The 20,226-nt window shown below is 47.2% G+C and overlaps 1 protein-coding gene across 1 annotated transcript in view; it reads left to right on the top strand.

Moving 5' to 3' along the window:
* Positions 1-20,226, top strand: part of NAMPT (nicotinamide phosphoribosyltransferase) — a 139,387-nt gene that overhangs the window by 78,195 nt on the left and 40,966 nt on the right. Inside the window, exons 5-6 of the mRNA XM_082255986.1 lie at positions 11,907-12,065; positions 19,631-19,767. Of these exons, the coding sequence (XP_082112112.1) occupies positions 11,907-12,065; positions 19,631-19,767 (296 nt within the window). The remainder of the gene's footprint in view (positions 1-11,906; positions 12,066-19,630; positions 19,768-20,226) is intronic.

Here is a 20,226-nt window from a genome sequence, read left to right as displayed (position 1 = left end):
CCCTTGTTGGGGACCTCTGGCTGTTGGGATAAGTTTTGTATCCCCTGGTTTTTTGTCTTTTCCTGGGTTGTTGCTCCTGTTGAGCGCTTGTTTTTTTCTGTTGCCCAGCTGGTTTCCTTCCTTTGGTAAGGTTCCTTTCTTTGATGCGGAGACTGCGTTGCCTTTCGGCGCGGATGCGTTTGCCACCCCTCATGTTTGCACTGCTTTGGGACGTCCCCATATGTGACGAATATGAAGAGGCGGCGACTGTCGGAGGACGTAAGAGAAAACGGAATTTTTGTAAAATCTTACCTGTAAAATTCCTTTCTCTGAGTCCTCAGACAGTCGCCGCCCCCGCCCCTCTTTTGGGGTTTGGTTGTATACTCTACTGCTATTCCACTAAAACTGAGATATGGTTGCAGGAAGTAGGAGGGTATTGACTGAGGGGACCACCCCTTGAGGGTGGGATATGTTAAAAGCTTTAATGTTAACATATTCTGTTGCCTAGCTACTCCTTCGGATTAAAGTCTAATACCCCCATATGTGACGATTATGAAGAGGCGGGCACTGTCGGAGGACTCAGAGAAAGGAATTTTACAGGTAAGATTTTACAAAAATTCCGTTTTATTCAAACCAGTTTACTGTTCCCAGGAAAGAAGGGAAAGTGTGTCCAATTCGGCACCTCAAGGCTCTGAATCGCTTTGTGCAGGTAGAGGTTTCGAATGGAGTCCTTTTGCACTGTAGTGGCAACACATCACCTACACCAAGGGGACTTTTTGGCCTCTATCGATATCGAGGACGCATATCTGCACATCCCTATTTTAAGTTGGACACCAGCATTTTCTTCGCTTTGCGGTAGGAGAGGAACATTATTAATTTGTAGCGTTACCCTTTGATCTCGCCTCCGCCCCCAGGGTCTTCACCAAAGTGTTGGCTCCAGTATTGGCATTACTGCAACAGCAGGGGATTATGGTACTAGGGTACCTGGACGATCTCCTTTTAAGGGCAGACTCCCACTCTGTTCTGGTGGGCGATCTGTCAATCACTGTACGGACTCTGCAAGAGTTTGTTTGGACCATGAATTTCAGAAAATCTGCTCTGGTCCAAACCTCCAAATTGGTTTATCTGGGGCTGACTCTGGACTCTCTGCAAAGGGGAAATTCTTGTGAAGTGCAACAAGGATCCAAAAACCTTGGGCAATCTTAACTAGATTGAGTCAAAACACAGAAGTGTTCTTCTGTGGTGGCTCTGTTCCTTGGCCCTGCATCAGGGCAAGTCCTTCCTTTCATTGTATTGGACCGGCTGGGGAGGAGTGCTTGGAAAGCTCTGTGTCCAGGGGACCTGGACTTTGGAAGAGTCCAGACTCCCGATCAATATTCTGGAACTCAGAGCAATAAAGCTTTGCTTGAGTCACTGGACAATCGGACAATGCCACGACCGTGGCTTATGTCAATCATCAAGGGGGGACCAAGAATGTCCTGGCTGCCCAGGAGGTGGCTGAGATCCTAAAGTAGGCAGAAAATTTTTGTTCCAGCCCTCTCCGCCGTGCATATCCCCGGAGTGGAGAACTGGCAAGCTGATTACCTGAGTCGTCGGGTATTGGATCAGGGGGAATGGTCCCTACACCCGGAGGTGTTTCACCTGCTGTGTCCAGTGGGGGACACCTGATGTAGACCTGTTAGCCTCTCGACTCAATGAGAAGGTACAGAGGTTTGTAGCCAGGTCTCGGATCCTCTGCCCGACGCCACAGGTGCACTGGTGGCTCCTTGGGGTCAATATCGGCCAATCTATGCATTTTCTCCACTGAAACTTCCGAGGCTCGCAAGAAAAAGGTAAATAATTCGGGTCTTCTGGGGGTTCCAAGAAGCCGTGGTTGGGGAAAGCAAAGACCAGCCAATCTGGACCTGCAGACAAGTCCTAGTCTACATGAAGGGGTGCCCTCACCCGATTCTGGGGTGGGGGGGGGCGCGCATCTGTTTCTTTCTGGAACCCTGGACCTCCTTGTTTTAGGACAAATGGGTTCACGAACTTATCTGGGTACAAGATCGAATTCTGGTATCGCTCATCAGACAGGTTCTTCCCATCCATTCTTCGACTATCCCTAGTCCGATTAAGGGACTTGCGAGGTGCAGTGATTTGCTGTCGCAAGGGGTGATTGTACCGGTTCCTTTTCAGGAGTGGTTTCAAGGGTTTTATTCAAACCTCTTCACCATGCCCAGGAAGTAAGGCAAGGTGCGTCCCATCCTAGATCTCAAGGCCCTGAACTGCTTTGTGCAAGTACAGAAGTTTCAGATGGAATCCATCCGCACAGTGGTGGTGTCGCTGCACCAGGGAGACGACTTAGCCTCCATAGATATCAAGGACGCATATCTACACATCCCTATTTAAGCTGGACACCAGCGATTTTTTTTTTTTTTTTTTTTTTTTTTTTTTTTTTTTTTTTTTTTTCGCTTTGCGGTCGCAGAGGGGCATTATCTATCTTTGGCATTTACCCTTTGGTCTCGCCTCAGTTCCCAGAGTGTTAACCAAGGTCTTAGCACTGGTATTGGCATTGCTGCGCCAGCGGGGGATTGTGGTACTGGGGTACCTAGACGATCTCCTGTTTAGAGCGGACTCTCCTTCAGTTTTGTTGGGGGATCTGACAGTCACTGTCAGAACTCTGCAGGATTCTGGTTGGCACTTCAATTTCATGAAATCCGCGCTGACACCTGTCTTGAGACTGGATTATCTGGGCTTGACTCTGGAATTCAGCCTTGGCCAGTGTTTCTTCCCCCGGACAAGATGCAAAAGTTGCAGGAGGTGATTCGGTGGTTGTTGGTGAACAATCTGTCCTCTTAGAGCATGCGGGCCTTGGACATGATGGTATCCACCTTTCGAGGCGGTTCCGTTTGCTCACTTCCATACCAGAACTTTGCAAAGGGAGATTCTTGTCAAATTGAACAAGGATCCAAAGTTCTTGGACTCTTTGATTCGGTTAAGCCACAACACAAGGTCTGCTCTGTTGTGGTGGATCCAGTCTCCAGCACTGTCAGGGCAAGTTCTTCCTTCAGTTATTTTGGATGGGGGTGATCATGGATGCCAGCCTATCGGGCAGGGTGCTGGGGAAGCTCTGTGCCCAGGGTACCTGGTCGATGGAAGAGTCAAAACTACCGATAAATGTTTTGGAGCTCAGAGCAATAAACTTTTGTCTGAGCCATTGGACGACTCGTCTGCAAGATTGTCTGGTTCGGATTCAGTCCGATAACGCTATGGCTGTGGCTTACATCAATCGCCAGGGGGGCACCAAGAGTGTCTTGGCAGCCAAAGAGGTGGCTGGGATTCTGGCCTGGGCGGAAAAATTTATTCCAGCCCTCCTCTGCTGTACACATTCCAGGTGTGGAGAACTGGCAAGCGGATTACCTGAGGAGTCAGGTGTTTCAAGGGGAGTGGTCCCTGCACCAGGAGGTGTTTTAATCTCCTGTGCAGGGGCGGACTGACAACTAATGCGGCCCCCGGGCAATCGGAGATCATGGGGGCCCCCAGGTTTAATGATGGCCACTACGCGTCAGCCATCTTAATGACGCAACAATGTGGCAGGGCCATGTGGAGGAGCACCAAGCTCCGTGGCATGCAGAGTGGCAGGAGACTTAAAGCTGGCGACCCAATAAGGGCACCAGGAGTCTCATGTGGAATGTGCCACCTTTACAGCATCATTGGCCCCTGGGAAAAGTAATGCACTGGGGTTCCCTACCAAGGAGGTGGGGATCTGTGGTGTGCATATTGTGCTGTGGTGCAGTTGGTGTGGCTAAATTATGCAGCCTTATTGTGTTTTTTTTTTTTTTTTTTTTTTTAAACCAATAAAACATTTTGTTTCATTTTTTTTTATTTTAAATGTTAAATTTTTGTTTTAATATAAGATTTTCGATGAAGTATCATGGATCTACATAGACCCCTGAAGTCCCTTTTTGAGACGGAGAAAGGGACAAAGGACGCATTCCCCAGTCCCTTTTCTTTGTAGCCTTAGCTGCACTGCAGAAAAATAAACAGGAGACAGAGGCTGCTGCCCATTCATGAACTGAAGCATAGGAAACACAATTATCTGCAGCTGCTGCTGACGGGAGAGGAAAGGAGGGGACATTCTGGAGGTTATAACATACAGAACCCCCCTTGCATCCTCCAGAGTGCCTCCTTACATCCTCAAGTGTTGAGGGGGTACTCTGGAAGAAATAAGGGGGCACTCTAGAAGCACTAAGGGGCACTCTGGAGGAGTTACTACCTTCAGAGTGCCCCCTTACATCCTCCTGCAGAGTTCCCCCTTATGTTCTGCTCCTCCAGGGTGCCCCTATTTAACCACTTGCCTACTGTGCATGTACCCCCGTGTTACCAAGCCCAATTCTCAGCTTTCAGTTGTTGCATTTTGAATGACAATTGCTTGGTCATCCAACACTGTACCCAAACAAAACTTTTTTTATAATCCTTTTTTTTTCTCACACTAATAGAGCTTTGTGTTGGTATTTAGATACCACTGGGGTTTTTATTTCTTGCAAAATAATTGAAATAGTTTGTTAAATTTAGTAAACGGGTAGTTTTTCTCCACTGATTTGCGCTAATGAGACTACACTGATAGGCTGCAGTGATGGGCACTGAAGAGAAGGCAATGATGAGCACTGGTAGGTGGCACAGATTGCAAGCAACTGGGTGAGGAGCCCACACAGTCAGGAAAGCGGGTTGTCTTTTGGCTCCCGCAAAGCCCAAAAGTCGGGTCAGGTTTTTCCTCGTCCCGAGGACTTTCACGAAATTGTGAATGAGCAATGGTGGTGCATTAAGCGCATGCTGGTGGTACCCAAGCGCTTTCTGCGCCGTTATCTTTTTGCGGACTCGGTTTCCACTCGCTGGATAGTGGCACCTAAGGTGGATTACACTGTTTCCCGGTTGAATAAATTAACTGTGGTACCCGTTTAAAGACCCGGTGGACAGGCGTACGGAGGCACTTTCCTGCCACTTACACTTGGTGGCAGGTTCGCTGCTCAAATCAGTGTTCGCCTCCATCTTAGTTTTTCAGACTGTTACGGAATGGATCAAGGTGCTTAAGAGCAACCCGCAGGCTGAGTCGGTTCCTCCGACTCCAATTGAACTCACGGATCAGATGGTCCAGGCCATGGTTGGTCTACCTGTGTGATGCGGCCCTGGACGAGGCCCCTCTGGTTGCCAGAGTGTCTGCAGTAGGGGTCTCATTACGCCGCATGGTGTGGCTGAAGAGCTGGTCGGAGGACCAGGCTTCTAAGAAGGCCGACCTTCCCTTTTTGGGTGAAAGCATCTTTGGCGACTTCTTGGATGAGTTAATCAAGGGCCTAACAAGGGGCAAGAGTACTCTTCTCCCCCAATCCTCAAAAGGTAAGGTGCCTCGCAGTAAGCGGTGGGGCCTTCCTTCAAAGCTCACCGGGGGCTTTTTCGTGCCTCGGGGGGGCGCAGGAAAAAGGCAAACCGTTCAGAGCCTCTGGAGGAAACAAGAAGTCTCGGTCGGGTAAGCCCAAGGCCGGTCAGTCTGGTTCGACGGACAAGTCCTCCTCTGCATGAAAGGACGCCCTCACCCAGTTCAGGGGTGGGGGGACGTCTGAGCCATTTTCGGGAACCCTGGACGTCTCTGATTCCAGAAAAATGGGTTCACAAATTGATTTGTACAGGGTACAAGATCGAATTCCGGTCTTGCCCAGCAGACAGGTTCTTCCCATCAAATCTCCGTCTGTCTCTGGATCATTTGGCCGATCTCAGGGAGGCAGTGCGGGATCTCCTTACACAGGACGTTATTGTCCCGGTTCCTCAGCCGGACAGGTTTTGGGGTTTTTACCTGTTCACGGTGCCCAGGAAGGAGGACAAGGCGCGTCCAATTCTGGACTTCAAATCGCTGAACCACTTTGTGCAGGTACAGAAGTTTCGGATGGAATCCATCCGGTCGGTGATGTCGTCTTTGCAACAAGGAGATTTTTCTGGCCTCCATCAATTTTAAAAGATGCGTATCTGCACATCCCTATTTACCAGGGCCACCACCGGTATCTCAGTTTCGCGTTGGAGGAGGAACACTATCAATTTGTGGCATTACCCTTTGGTCTAGCCTCCATTTCCAGAGTCTTCACCAAGGTTTTAGCTTTGCTCGGCAAGAAGGGGATTGCGGTCCTCGGTTATCTGGACGATATCCTGTTAAGGGCGAGCTCTTGTGTCACCCTGTCGGGCGACCTGGCATTCAGAGTTCGGGTGGACCATCAACTTCCTGAAGTCTGCGCTGACTCCGTCAGTACGACTGAGGTATCTGGGCATGATCAGGATCCTGAAGGACAACTATCTCTCTTCCCTGTGGACCTTTTATGAGGGCTCTGTGGCTGATGGTGTCTGCCTTCAAGGCTGTCCCGTTTGCCCAATTTCATACGAGACCTCTGCAAGCAGAGATTCTTGCCAAGTGGAACAAGGATCCACAGTCCTTGGATAGGATGATTTGGCTAAGCCGTCTCGCACGGTCAGAGCTCTTGTGGTGGCTTCTGTCACCCGCTCTGAGACAGGGCAGGTCAGGTCCTTTCTGCCGCTGTTGTGGAAGATGATCACCACGGATGCCAGCCTGACGGGCTGGGGTGGTGTACTGGACACTCTTTGCGTCCAAGGAACGTTGTCGCCTCGGTTACAGGGTCTCCCGGTTCGAGTTCAAACGGACAATGCCACGGCTGTGGCTTGCATCAATCTCCAAGGGGGCACCAAGAGTGCTCGGGCGGCCAAGAAAGTGGCGTTCCAGCTCTTTCTGCAGTTCAAATCCCAGGGGTGGAGAACTGGCAGGCGGATTACCTGAGTTGTCAGACTCTGGATCAGGGGGAATGGTCCCTGCATCCGGAGGTCTTTCGCCTCCTCTGTGCCCGATGGGGAACTCCGGAGGTGGATCTGTTTGCATCTCGTCTAAACAGAAAAGTAGAGCTGTTTGTGGTAGGGATGCACCAAAATGAAAATTCTGGGCCGAAACCGAAAATGCAGGATGCCCTTGGCCGAAAACCGAAAATGACTTTTCCCCCAAAAAAAATTTAAGATGGGTAGAAGAGGGGCATACACCAAAAACAGGTAGCGACGTACACCTGTCGCTGCCACCCTGTCACAGTATATGTACTGTGACGGGTTGGCAAAATGTTAATTTAATTAATTACCAATGGTATTTCTATTATGCAGCATGAGGGGGTTAATGTATTGCCACTGCTGGTCACTCATCTATTAGTTACCGACCAGTCAGTGGCAGGTAACCCCTTTGTGCTGCATTCGTGCAACCAGTGTTAATTAACACTGATACGGGTTGCGCTAATGCAGCACAAAGGGGTTAATTAACTGCCACTGGTCGGTCACTAATGCATCAGTGACCAGCAGTGACAATACATTAACCCCTCATGCTTCATAATACAAATACCATTGGTAAGCTGCCTCAGCCCCTCCTCCCCCACTGCCTCAACGTCCCTCCTCGGGTGTCCTTCATTCAAAAGAAGCGCCTCTGGCCAGCGGCCCGCCTCCCGGTGATGTCACTACTATGATGTGTGTATGAATGAAGTGACACACCGGGCGGGAGGGCGGGGCGAGCGGCCGCTAATAGATATAACTATGTGAGCCTTCACTTCCCTGTCAGCGGGACTGTGTGTGAATGAGAACTGACCTGACACCGGGCGGGGGGAGCGGCCGCTAATAACTATAACTATGTGAGCCTTCACTTCCCTGTCAGCGGAGATACATGCCTGACAGGGAAGTGAAGGCTCACATAGTTAGTTATTAGCGGCCGCTCCCCCCCGCCCGGTGTCAGGTCAGTTCATTCACACACAGTCCCGCTGACAGGGAAGGATCACATAGTTATATCTATTAGCAGTCGCTCGCCCTGCCCTCCCGTCTGGTATGTCCCTTCATTAATACACAGATCATAGTAGTAGGGACGTCATTGAGAGGCGGGCGGCCGGCCAGAGGCGGGACTTTTAAAACCTGCCCTGCGCTGCGCCCTCCGCCTTCCTCACGGCGGCCATATTAATTTCGGCAATGTTAACCCATTATCGGCCGAAATGGGATAGGCTCATTTTCGGCCGATAATTTCGGTGTTCTAAATTTCGGTGCATCCCTGGTTTGTGGCCAGGGCTTGAGATCCTCTGGCCGACGCCGCGGACGCACTGGTGGTGGGGCCTGTGAGCCGTTATCGGCTGATCTATGCCTTTCCTCCGCTACAACTGTTGCCTCGGTTCCTTCATAGGTTGGCGGTGGAGACAGTGCAGGTGATTTTAGTAGCACCATACTGGCCTCGCCGGTCTTGGTACGCAGACGTGGTGAGGATGGCCATTGAGCCTCCATGGCGGCTGCTTCTGAGAGAAGATCTGCTGTCTCAAGGGCCGATCTTCCATCCTGCTTTAATGGCTTGGCGGTTGGAATACAAAAAAACTATCAGCGCAAACCCAATATATGTGATAAAATAACTCAACCTCAATTCACTGTGCATAAATCAGGTGTGTGAAAGTATATAAGTGGTATCCGGCAGCATACACCAATCGTGTTTCACAAATCACAATAAACTATAAATCCTACCAAAATGTGATGCGCCAGAAATATAATAAAAAAAGTGATGACTTTAAATACAATAAATCATATCCAGTTCATAAGGCACATAGCAATGTGTGTGCTTCCAATAAAGTGATATGAAGAGTGTCCCCGTATCCAATTGAAGAAAATCCAGTGATGAAAACAAGTTGTAAACACCAATTAGTGAATCCCTCCACCAGGTGAATTAGCCTCTCACCTTCCTAAAGGACCCAAACGGGCCAGCAATCACATGTATCATGGATCAGACTTCCAGGAAAGAGCCACACTGTATTGCACCTCGAGGGATCCCGGGACATATAAAAAACAGATGAAGAAATCTAGTGCTCTCTGCTTACTAATAAGGGTGTGCTTTATTAGAGAAAGGCAGATCAACTCACATTTGTTGGGCACTCAGCCGTGCCTGCTGTATAAGCGATGTCAGCGATCTGTTACCAGAGAGAGACTCTGCGTCGGCTACCGAGGAAGTCAAAGGAGCATTACGCTCGACGTAACGCGTATAGGGGGACGGAGCGTGCGTGGCCGATGCAGAGTCTCTCTCTGGTAACAGATCGCTGACATCGCTTATACAGCAGGCACGGCTGAGTGCCCAACAAATGTGAGTTGATCTGCCTTTCTCTAATAAAGCACACCCTTATTAGTAAGCAGAGAGCACTAGATTTCTTCATCTGTTTTTTATATGTCCCGGGATCCCTCGAGGTGCAATACAGTGTGGCTCTTTCCTGGAAGTCTGATCCATGATGCATGTGATTGCTGGCCCGTTTGGGTCCTTTAGGAAGGTGAGAGGCTAATTCACCTGGTGGAGGGATTCACTAATTGGTGTTTACAACTTGTTTTCATCACTGGATTTTCTTCAATTGGATACGGGGACACTCTTCATATCACTTTATTGGAAGCACACACATTGCTATGTGCCTTATGAACTGGATATGATTTATTGTATTTAAAGTCATCACTTTTTTATTATATTTCTGGCGCATCACATTTTGGTAGGATTTGGCGGTTGGAAGACAAGGTGTTGAGAGACAGAGGTCTCTGAGGCTGTGATTCCTACCTTGTTGAGAGCTAAGAAGGCTACTTCCAGGAAAATTTATCGTACTTGGAAGATGTATATTGCCTGGTGTGGGTCGCAAGGGTTGCATCCTCGTTCCTTTTCGGTGGCGAGGGTCTTGGCTTTCTTGCAGAAAGGAGTGGAGCAACGTTTGGCTCTAGGCACGATTAAAGGTCAGTTGTCGGCCTTAGCCATTTATTTCCAACGTCCCTTGGCGACTAACTCCTTGATTTGAACCTTTATTCAGGGGGTGCGTCATCTAGCTCCGCCGAGGAGGTCCCCTTTTACCTCCGTGGGATCTGAATTTGGTTTTGTCCATTCTACAATGACCTCCCTTTGAAAATATTAGAGCACTTTCTCTGCCTTTTTGTTGTCACAGAAAGTTGCCTTTCTGGTAGCTATGACCTCTGCTCGCAGGGTGTCTGAATTGGCGGCTCTGTCTTGCCGTTCGCCTTATCTGGTCGTTCATAGGGATAAGGTGTTATAAGACCTAACTAAACTTTTCTCCCCAAGGTGTTGTCGGCTTTCCACCTCAACGAGGATATTGTGTTGCCTTCGCTCTGTGCGAAGCCCAAGCATCCTAAAGAATTTGCCCTGCATTCACTAGATGTGGTTAGAGCGATCAGGGTTTACCTGTCGGCCACGGAATCCTTTCAGACGTCTGATTCCCGGTTTGTCCTTCCTGAGGGATCTCGTATGGGTTTGGCTGCGTCTGCTGCAACCATATCAAAATGGATCAGACTATTGCTCAGGCCTATTCATTGAAGGGTCAGGTTCCTCCTTTCCCTGTGAGGGCGTATTCTACTAGAGCGCTGACTGCCTCTTGGGCTTTTCACCATCAGGCTTCTGTGGCTCAGGTGTGTAAAGCGGCGACCTGGTAGTCTGTACACACTTTTACAAAATTCTACAAGATTGATGTGATGGCATGCTCGGATGCTTCCTTTGGCCGCAGAGTTTTGCAGGCCACTGTTTGCTGAAGAGACTGCGTTCTTCCTACCCCTCATGCTTGCACTGCTATGGGACATCCCATCAGTGAAGAAAATTCCAGAGCTGCGTCTGTCAGAGGACGTAAGAGAAAATTGAATTTTTGTAAGAACTTACCGTAAAATAATTTTCTGAGTCCTCTGACAGACGCAGCTCCTGCCACTGTTGGGGTTGGTTGTGTTCTTTCACTGCTTTGCTACGAAACTGATTAGATGAGCAGGTGTGTCTGGGGTCATGTGGATAGGACTTGCCCCTAAAGACATGCCTAGAGAAAGCTTTCACTGCCTAGCTTACACCTCAGGAGGGCGCACATAATCCATTAGTGAAGAAACTTCCAGAGCTGCGTCTGTCAGAGGACTCGGAGAAAATAATTTTACGGTAAGTTCTTGCAAAAATTAAATTTTTACGGTAAGACAGAAATCCAGTTTTTTTTTTTTTATTAGTAATGATGGCGATCAGCGATTTTTAGCAGGACTGGGACATTGCAGCAGACAGATCGGACACCGAACGGACATTGACACTTTTGGGGGACCAGTGACATTTCTACTGTAATCAGTGCTAAAAATATGCACTGTTACTGTACTAATGACACTGGCAGGGAAGAGGTGAACACCAGGGGCGATCAAATGGTTAAATGTGTCCCGGGGGGGGGGGGGGTGCTTTCTAACTAGGGGGGATGGTCTTTCTGCATGGACACACAGACCTGTGTTCCTAAATAAGAACGGAGGATCCCTGTATTCATAACTAACAGGACAACGGTCTGCTGTGTTTACAACCGCAGACCGCTGTTCTGCCTCCACGGGAAGCCAGACCCGCTGATTGGCTCCCCCTGTGGCCAATGGGTGCACGCGATCCCACAAAGTGAAGTACAGGTACATTGTTTCGTGGGACAAAGCCGACCTGCTGCAGTAAAACTACGGCAGCTGGTCAGCAAGCGGTTAATGAATAATTGGACTCTCCTGTAGTTTAATTTTTGGTAATTCGGATTTTCTTGTCCAATTTAGCTTTGTACCTAATACTTTCATTGGGGTGTATTCATTTTTTGCAACATGGTCTTGAATTTGTGTGTGCAAATTAACAAAATCTTGGTTGCAATTAATCTCCTTCGTTTGTAGGAGTGTTTTGTAGTATAGCGTCCCATAGAAAATGTTGATTCTGAAAGGAAAGTAAAGGTTTTCTGACAAATCTGTTGGGTTGTACTCTTCTTATGCTGAGCAGTGTGTGTGTGTGTGTGTATGTATATATATTAAAGCACACTAGATGCTTGTATGCCAGCAGTTAATTTAATCATCCTTTTTTTTATTTATTTTTTTTTTAGACCATCCTTGTTCAAACATGGTATCCCATCACTGTAGCAACAAACTCAAGAGAGCAAAAGAAAATTCTTGCAAAGTATTTGCTGGAAACATCTGGTAGCCTGACAGGACTAGAGTATAAATTACATGACTTTGGCTACAGAGGAGTTTCTTCACAAGAGGTAAGACATTATTCATTGATTTTTACTATTTAATCTGTTTCTGATATGAGGGTTTCGTGGTGTTAACATTGAGGTGGTTTTTATGTATTGTATTATCCTGACTGACATTGTATCACATAGGAGACATAAGGTGGGGCTGATATTTCTTTTTACCTGCTTCTTAAAATGTTAATGTGTTTGTAGGAAGAAAAAAAAAAAACTCCCTGTAGGGCAATTGCATAATGTGCTTTGAAAACATGAAATATTTGCTTGAAGTGAAGCCCTCCAGCGGCACACTGTCACTGCTGACAGGACATCCATCTTCCCCCAGTCTTGGTTGTGGGCTCCGGCAGGGTATGCCAGACATTCAGAGGGCATGAGCTGGTGATGTCACTGGCTGCATCCAGTGTGAATATCTTGTGGATAATTTATCTACAGGTAAGCTTTATTATAGGTTTACCTGTAGATAAAAATCACAAAACTGGTTTCAGGAACAATTTAATGTCTTGCCGGTTATTTTGATCCAATGGTGTTGCTAGTTTGAGTTACTGACCTGGTACAAGTATGCAGACGAAAGTCAAAGCAAGAGGTCTTTATCTGCATAGTTTTTCCAGGTCAATTACTCAAAGAATTTAAGTCTGTTGGCAAAAAATGTTGGGTAACAAGCATGAGCATCATGTTATCAATAATCAAACAGCCCCAATGTGGATTAATAATGAAGTGGAGATGATGTGCTCGACTTTTTTTTTTTTTTTTTTTTCATAAATTGACAGGACAATGTGGCTCAATACTAATATCTGTGGCTGTAAAAGGGGTAGGTATTCTAATCTGAACTCACTCAAACAATGTGTTTTGTGTAGTATTTATTTCGTTCATTGTTGACACAGAGCTCCATAAATCATAACTACTGGGTTATGTTGCCTCCTCCAGGAGTAGGACTAGGCAGAACAGAAACACCTGGTTACACCCATGGCCCGTCCTCGGCCCGTCCTCAGCTGGTTTAGAACTTTAGTCCTGGAGACGACCGAAGCCTCGTGGGGATGCCGAAGCACCTCTGTTTCCTCTTCCTGTGCCCGGGACATATGAACAAAGATGGCGTCCATGGTAATGCTGGGTCCCAATTCTCTGCGCTCCTCCCATTCCTTTCCTTTATAGAGCCTCAAGGTCACACGTCCCCCACTGGCATGCTCATGGAGTTGGCAGGTCCCTCGGAACCCCAGCTACCCATGGTTGCTCGGACGGTGGTCCTGCAACCCTTAGTGTCCCGGGTGGAAGTGGCGGGTGGGCAAAGGCCCAGGAGGAAGCGTCCCCCCACCTTTCCCTGCTCAGTCTGTCTCATCTGATTCTGAGCCTGGTGCCGCTGTGGACGTGGCCCGTCCAGGGGGGCTTAAAATCACACCCCCAGGTCCATCCCATAGTGAAGATTAATATCCCACCCCCAGATCCATCAGATGGTGAGGATGACCATGGTCCCAATAGCGAATTAAAAATCGCTGGTGAATTCACTTATCACTGCAGTGCGTGAGACTTTAAAAATGGAGGGTGCGGCTGATATAGCCACAGACGGGGCTGTGTCGTTTGGTACGCATAAGTCACCTCGCACGCCAAAGGGTTTCCTTATGTGCCTTATTTTGACAGGTTTTTCTGTAAGGAATGCGAACAACAAAAATTTACCTTTTGTGGTCCCCAAACATTTTGCTGTATGTTACCCTTTTGAGGAGTCACTTTTAAAAAATGAACTAGTCCACCAGTGGTGGACCCTCCTGTTTCTATGTTGAACAAAGCTACCATGACAGGTAAGCGGAGGCTGTGGCATGCAGCATGTTTACTATGGCTAGTTCGACGTTGCGGCCAGTCTTTGCCTCAGCCCTGGTGTGTCAGACCCTAACTAAATGAGCCAAGCTTTTGCACCAGGGCCTGGGGGGGTGAGCAGGTCCCCGCTGCCAATGTTGAATTAGTGGACCAGTTGGTCCATGAGCTGCAGTTTATTTGTGATGCAGCTTTGGATACAGCTCCTGTGCTGTCCAAACTTTATTTCAGCAGTGGTGATTAGACGCGTGCTGTGGCTTAATAGTTGGTCTGTAGACTAAGCCTCTAGGAAAGCGCTCATTGATCTGCCCATTCAAGGCGATCGCCTGTTTGGGGCTACCCTGGATGACATCATTAAGGGTTTCACATGGAGGGGAAGAGTACCTTCCTGCCATAGTCTAGGAAAGGGAAGGAGCCTCGTCGCAGATGGGGGCCTTCCTTCTCAGCCCTTAGAAAATGAATTCATGCTTTTGGATGCTTTTGGACGAAGAACAAGGGAAATGGATCTTTCAAATCTTCCTCGGTAGGTTCCAAGCATGCTTGGTCTGGTAAGCCTAGAGCTAGCTTCTCCAGATTCGCAGACAAGACCCCTTCAGCATGAAGGTCAGCCCTCACCCTATATTGGGGTGGGGGGGACATCTTTGCTGGTTTCCTGCCTCCTGGACCTCCATGAGCGTCACGGGGATCCACAAAGTGATTATTTGGGGGATACCCAGAAAGGGGGACAAAGCTTGTCCTTTAGGTTTTTTTTAGGTCCGGAGTTTCCTTGTGCGGATTTTATTCCTGCAAAGGTTCAGGTGATAATCTTAACTACCTAGGGTCCCCCCTATCCCTGTCCAGGAAATCGATTTACCTAGGTCTGATTCTAATTCTTACCAAGGTGGTCCTTCCTCTGGACAAACTTCAGGAACCACAGGCTGTGATTCACCGGTATAGTTCTCTCCCATTTTGCATTCAGGTTCTGAGTCTAGTGATATCCACCTTTCAAGACAGTTCTGTTTAGGGCTGGGCGATAAAACGATACCGATATGTATCGCGATAGTGCCGTGCTTGATAGCAATAAGAAAACTTGAACGATAAACTTTAAAAATGGCGCCGCCCGGCGCCAACACGTCATTGCGCACGCGCCGCCGCCGCTCGGGAGAGGCTGGGAATAGCCGAAATTACACGAGCGGTGAAGGCGCGTGCGCAATGACGTATCGGCGCCATTTTTAAAACTAAGGCGCCTCTGGAACAGGTAAGTGAAACAGCTTCACTACCTGCCGTTATGCAGGGCTGCGGGCATACTACAAGGGATGCAGTGCTGCGGGCATGGTCTACCTGTACCATGCCCACAGCACTGCATCTCCTGTAGTATGCCCACAACCCCGGATCCTCTTGTACCATGCCAGTACCCTGCATTCTCCTGCACCATGCCAGTACCCTGCATTCTCCTGCACCATGCCATTCACCCTGCATTCTCCTGCACCATGCCCGCCGCCCTGCATTCTCACCCTAGGGTCCTTATTTTAAATGGGTAATAAAAAATATCAATATATATCGATATCGACCGATATGAAACACTGATATCGTGATACAGTTTTCAGCCATATCGCCCAGCCCTAGTTCTGTTTGCACAGTCCTACATGCAGCTCCTTCAGCAGGTTCAGCTCCACAGGAGGATACTGAGGTTTGTAGCAAAATCACGGGTTCCTCTGGCAGACACTGCAGGCGTCCAAGGGCTCCGGCTGCTTCCGCAGTTCCTGCGAGGAATCGAGGGCGAGGATCTTCCATAAAAGTCCCCTGGGGGCTTCCTCTCAGAGAAGACCAGGTATCCCAAGGGCTGATCTACCATCCTGCTTTAGTAATTGGTTTTAATGGCTTAGCTATTGAAAGCCAGGTTCTGAGGGATAGAGGTCTGTCTGGATCAGTGATCCCTTCTATGGTGGAGGTGAGGAAGTAGTCTTCCAGCAAGATATCCATCGTATGTGGAAAGCGTACATTTCTTGGTGTGAGTCGATTGGCGCCCCATCCTCGATCAGTTTCTGTGGTTCGGATCGTAACCCGTTTCTGTGGCTCGGATCGTAACCTTTCTTCAACACGGCGTTGATCAGAAGTTGGCCTCGAGTACCATCAAGGGCCAGGTGTCTGCCCTGGCAATCTTCTTTTAGCAACCCCTAGCCACGCACTCTTTAGTTTGTACCTTCATTCAGGTGGTTCGACATGTGGCTCCACCTGTACTAGCTCCCTTTGTCGCCATGGGTTTTAAATTTAGTACTTTTGCTTCTCCAGAAACCTCCATTTGAGAATTGGAAATTCCCTTGCCTACGTTATCCCAGAAGGTGACATTCTTGGTGGCTATTACCTTGGCCCACAGGGTATCAAAATTGGCGGGATTATCCTGTTGCAGTCCCTATTTAGTGGCCAATAGGGATAAAGTGGTTCTTCGTCCCTGTCCATTCCTGCCCAAAGTTGTATGACTTCCATTTGAATGAAGACGTGTTGCCTTCCTTGTGTCCCAAGCTGGCTCATCCCAGGGAATTTTCTTTGCATACCTTGGTTGTGGTTTGTGCTTTTCGAGTGTACTACATCTGGCAGCTACGGAGTCCTTTCGGAGGTCAGACTCGCTTTTTGTGGTTTTGGACAGACCTAGGAAAGGAGTGGCTACTTCTTCGGCTACCATCTCCAGATGGATTAGGCAGACGGTGATTCAGGCCTATTCCATTAAAGGTCAGGTTCCATTTTTCCATGTCACGACACATTCTACTCGGGTGCTGAGTGCTTCTTGGGCCTTTCCGTCATCAGGCATCAATATCGCAAGTCTGCAAGGCAGCCACTTGGTCGTTGGTGCATACCTTCCCGAAATTCTAAATGGTAGATACTTTGGCATCTGCGGATGCTTCTTTTGGTCGCAAAGTTTTGCAGGCTGCTGTTTGAGGGGCTGTTCCCTCTTGAGGGGTGTTTTTTTCTTTTAAGCTTTAAATTTTTTACATGGGGCTCTTGTGTCCTGGTTAAGAGCTCTTATGTTTAGCCTTGGTTTATTTTTCCCACCCCTCGTTTTCCTTTTTGGCACTGCTCTTGGATGTCCCAGTAGTTATGATTTATGAAACGCTGTGTCCGTCAAACGAAAGAGAAAATGGGATTTTTGTATTTACCGTTAAATCTATTTCTCTGAGTTCAACAGACACAGCACCCACCCCTCTATGGAGTTCTGATACTTCTAATACTGCTTGCAAAAAAAAAAAACTTATTACCTAGAGCGGGGGGGGGGGGGGGTATATACCAACTGAGGACGGCCCATTTCCCATGGGCATAGCCAGGTGTTTTTTCTGTTCTACCTAGTCCTACTCCTGGAAGAGGCAATATAACCCAGTAGTTATGATTCACGGAGCGCTGTCTGTCGAACTCAGAGAAATTAAGTACAAAAATCCAATTTTTAAAGACACAATGTTTGGGTTGTGCTCAAAACATTCTCCAAATCTTCCAACGTGAGCCCGACATGTTTTCTCGTCAGCCTTGTGGCATTTCTGACGTTTATTGCTCTTATGTTTTGTTCACTCTTGAAAAAAAAAACTCCTATATAGAGGCTAACTATATGGGTTCATTTGAATCGTGCTTAGACACGTTTGAGTAGGCTCAGATTAGAATACCTACCTCTTTTACAGCTACAGACAGGTGAGAGCCTCTGATTAGGACTCTTTGCTAGCCCTGTTGGTATTGAGCTCTGTTCTGTAAGTTTATGAAATAAAGGTGAAACTTGTTTATTAAATTAAAAAAAAAAAAAAAAAAGTTACATTTTAGGTCCAAGTGCATGAATGCACAGTAATTAGAGCACATCCTCTCCACCTTATTGTATTTCAGGGTTGGTATAAAAGCCAGAAATTAAATTTTTTAAAAGCAGAAGAGATCCTTAATGGCATTTCTCGTGCTTCTCTCATAACCAGACTTTTTAACATAGCATGTAAAAATGGTACTTGTAGAATTTAACCACTTTCTTCCCAAGCCTATTTCGACACTTCGCTCCTACATGTAAAAATCTTTTGTTTTTTGCTAGAAAATTACTTGGAACCCCCTAAACATTATATATTTTTTTAAGCAGAGACCCTAGAGAATATAATGGTGTATTGAAATTTTTTTTTCACATTTTTTACATCCCTTGTGATAGCATGGGCCATGACTGGTCTTCTTTATGGAGAGATTTGGGGTCTATTAGAGATCAGTCCATTCGGGTGCTTCTCTGGCCGCTGGTGACCAGGTAAACAAAGGGGCGGAACCTGAACTGACGAATACTCATTGCTCCTGATTTCCAGGATTACAGAGAGAGGGCAACTACGCGAGTTCCTCTCTGTCCCAGGCAGCATCGCTCCTGGCCTCCGCAATAAGACCAGAGAGCCCCGAAGGAGGCAGCAGGAGGGGGGGTGGGACCCCCTTCTGCCACCCGCAGAAGTGGTCAAGTGGCTAATTAGCCACTCGGGATCACTTCTGCCTTCTACAGAATCACTGGCTGAAAATAATGGTACCGGGATGCCTGTAGGTGTAGGCATTATCCCAGTATAACCACTGAAACCCAGGATGTACGGGTACGTCCTTGAGTGGGAAGTGGTTTAAATGATCTGCTAAACTAGAAATCTTAAGATCTACTGTAAATGTTTTCATAGCAGTAGACCTAACCCGATTCCCCTGTGTTCCATTTGATAACAGCAGCCTCTCGGCAGATAAATGCCTCCCTCAATACTCGCATTGCGTAATTGCACATTTTACAAGTAGAATCTGACTAGTTTATATGGAGGAAATGTGTAAGTATAATAGGTTTTCAGTTTTTTTTGTATGTATTATGGCTGCCCACCAGGTATTAAATTACTTTCACAAGGATAGACTGCCACCCTTTGTTTTTGTCACGAATTTCCGTTTTTTTTTTTTTTTATTATTATTTTCCCCCCAGCTATGATTATACAGTATATTAGTGAAGAGGTGGATATTTGTAAGGTCCATCAATCTATCCCGACTGGGTGGGGATCAACCTAGATGCCTGAGCCAGCCGTTCCTGCCCCCTCCACTACCCAGTGCTCCAGTGAGTGCTAAAGGGGCAGGACAGAGCTGTTGACTGATGGTCACCTCTCTACTCAAAACCCAAGGGAGAACTGAGCAATCGGCCGTGTTTGATTGCTCAGTTCTCAGTGCAGAGCCTGTGGGGGACAGATGCAGCCGCCTAGGTGAGTATAAAACATTTTTTCCCAGTCCTACTTTTTTTTTTAAGCTCAAACTGCTAAAGTTCTGAATATGAATTGTTTTAGGCTTCATGCACACTGGTTTCTTGTAAACGTTGTTTATCCTGACAGGAAGAAATCAGCAGGTTAAACTCACCTAAGGTTTTTTTTTTTTTTTTTTAGTTTAGCAGAGCTTTGGGAGTTTTTTTATTGGGTAAAATTTAAATTTTTTTTCTGGCCATTGAAATAAATGCTGATGTGCTAAACTTGCCTAGAGTTGATGCGCATGTGTTTTTTTGTGGTCAAAAGAACTGCTCTTGAATGTGATTTTTGGAAGGTTCAGACACAAAGCCTATAAACTCCCCTGCTGATAAACTGCTGAAAACGTCCGTGTGCATGGACATATAGGATAACAGAGGGGAGTTCAAGGGCTGTTTAAAAAAATGTCCAAACTCACAAAACGTGAGTTAAACAGCAGCAGTGTGCATGAGGCCTTTATATATACCTTTTTAGGCTTTTATAAATGGCACCCTAAAGCACGAACTATTAATAAGAACATAATATGAACACTTTCTCCCCCCCCTTCTTCAGACTGCTGGGATTGGAGCATCAGCTCACTTGGTGAACTTTAAAGGAACAGATACTGTAGCTGGTATTTGTTTAATAAAGCGATACTATGGAACAAAAGACCCAGTTCCGGGCTTTTCTGTGCCAGCTGCTGAACACAGGTAAATAAATGTTAGATATGTTTTATGTCACACTTCGCTTTTTTTCTTCGATCAATGCTTCTAAAATGTCCAGTATACCACAGCTGTACTTCCACACACGCACCCCCCCCCCCCTTTTCTTTTTTAAGTCTTTTCCGATTGTTTTCATGCTTCAATTTTTCTGTGAGCATTCCCGATCCTCCACTTAATGACCCTCACCGCTACTAGTGTAAAACGAGTAGTGCTCATTGTTTCAGATTACCTGCTCTGCGTACGATAATTCTCATGGCTCTCTGGGCTAAATCAAGCCACTGCACATGTGTCAAAATAAAAATGACAAATTCGGGTTCCTCCCACCCTACTACTCCCAACAGCTCAGAGGCAGTGGGAGAAAGATGCTATCAGTATAGGCTAGCTCAATCAAGAGCCTGGGAGCTGAAACAAATAAGATGGTTATGAGGAAAGGGAGGAACCTTTTTA

The sequence above is a fragment of the Pelophylax lessonae genome (assembly GCF_965119305.1).
Source record: "Pelophylax lessonae genome assembly, chromosome: 4".
Taxonomy (NCBI): domain Eukaryota; kingdom Metazoa; phylum Chordata; class Amphibia; order Anura; family Ranidae; genus Pelophylax; species Pelophylax lessonae.
The sequence above is the reverse complement of the archived record's forward strand: the minus strand, read 5'-3'. Positions and strand labels throughout refer to the sequence as shown.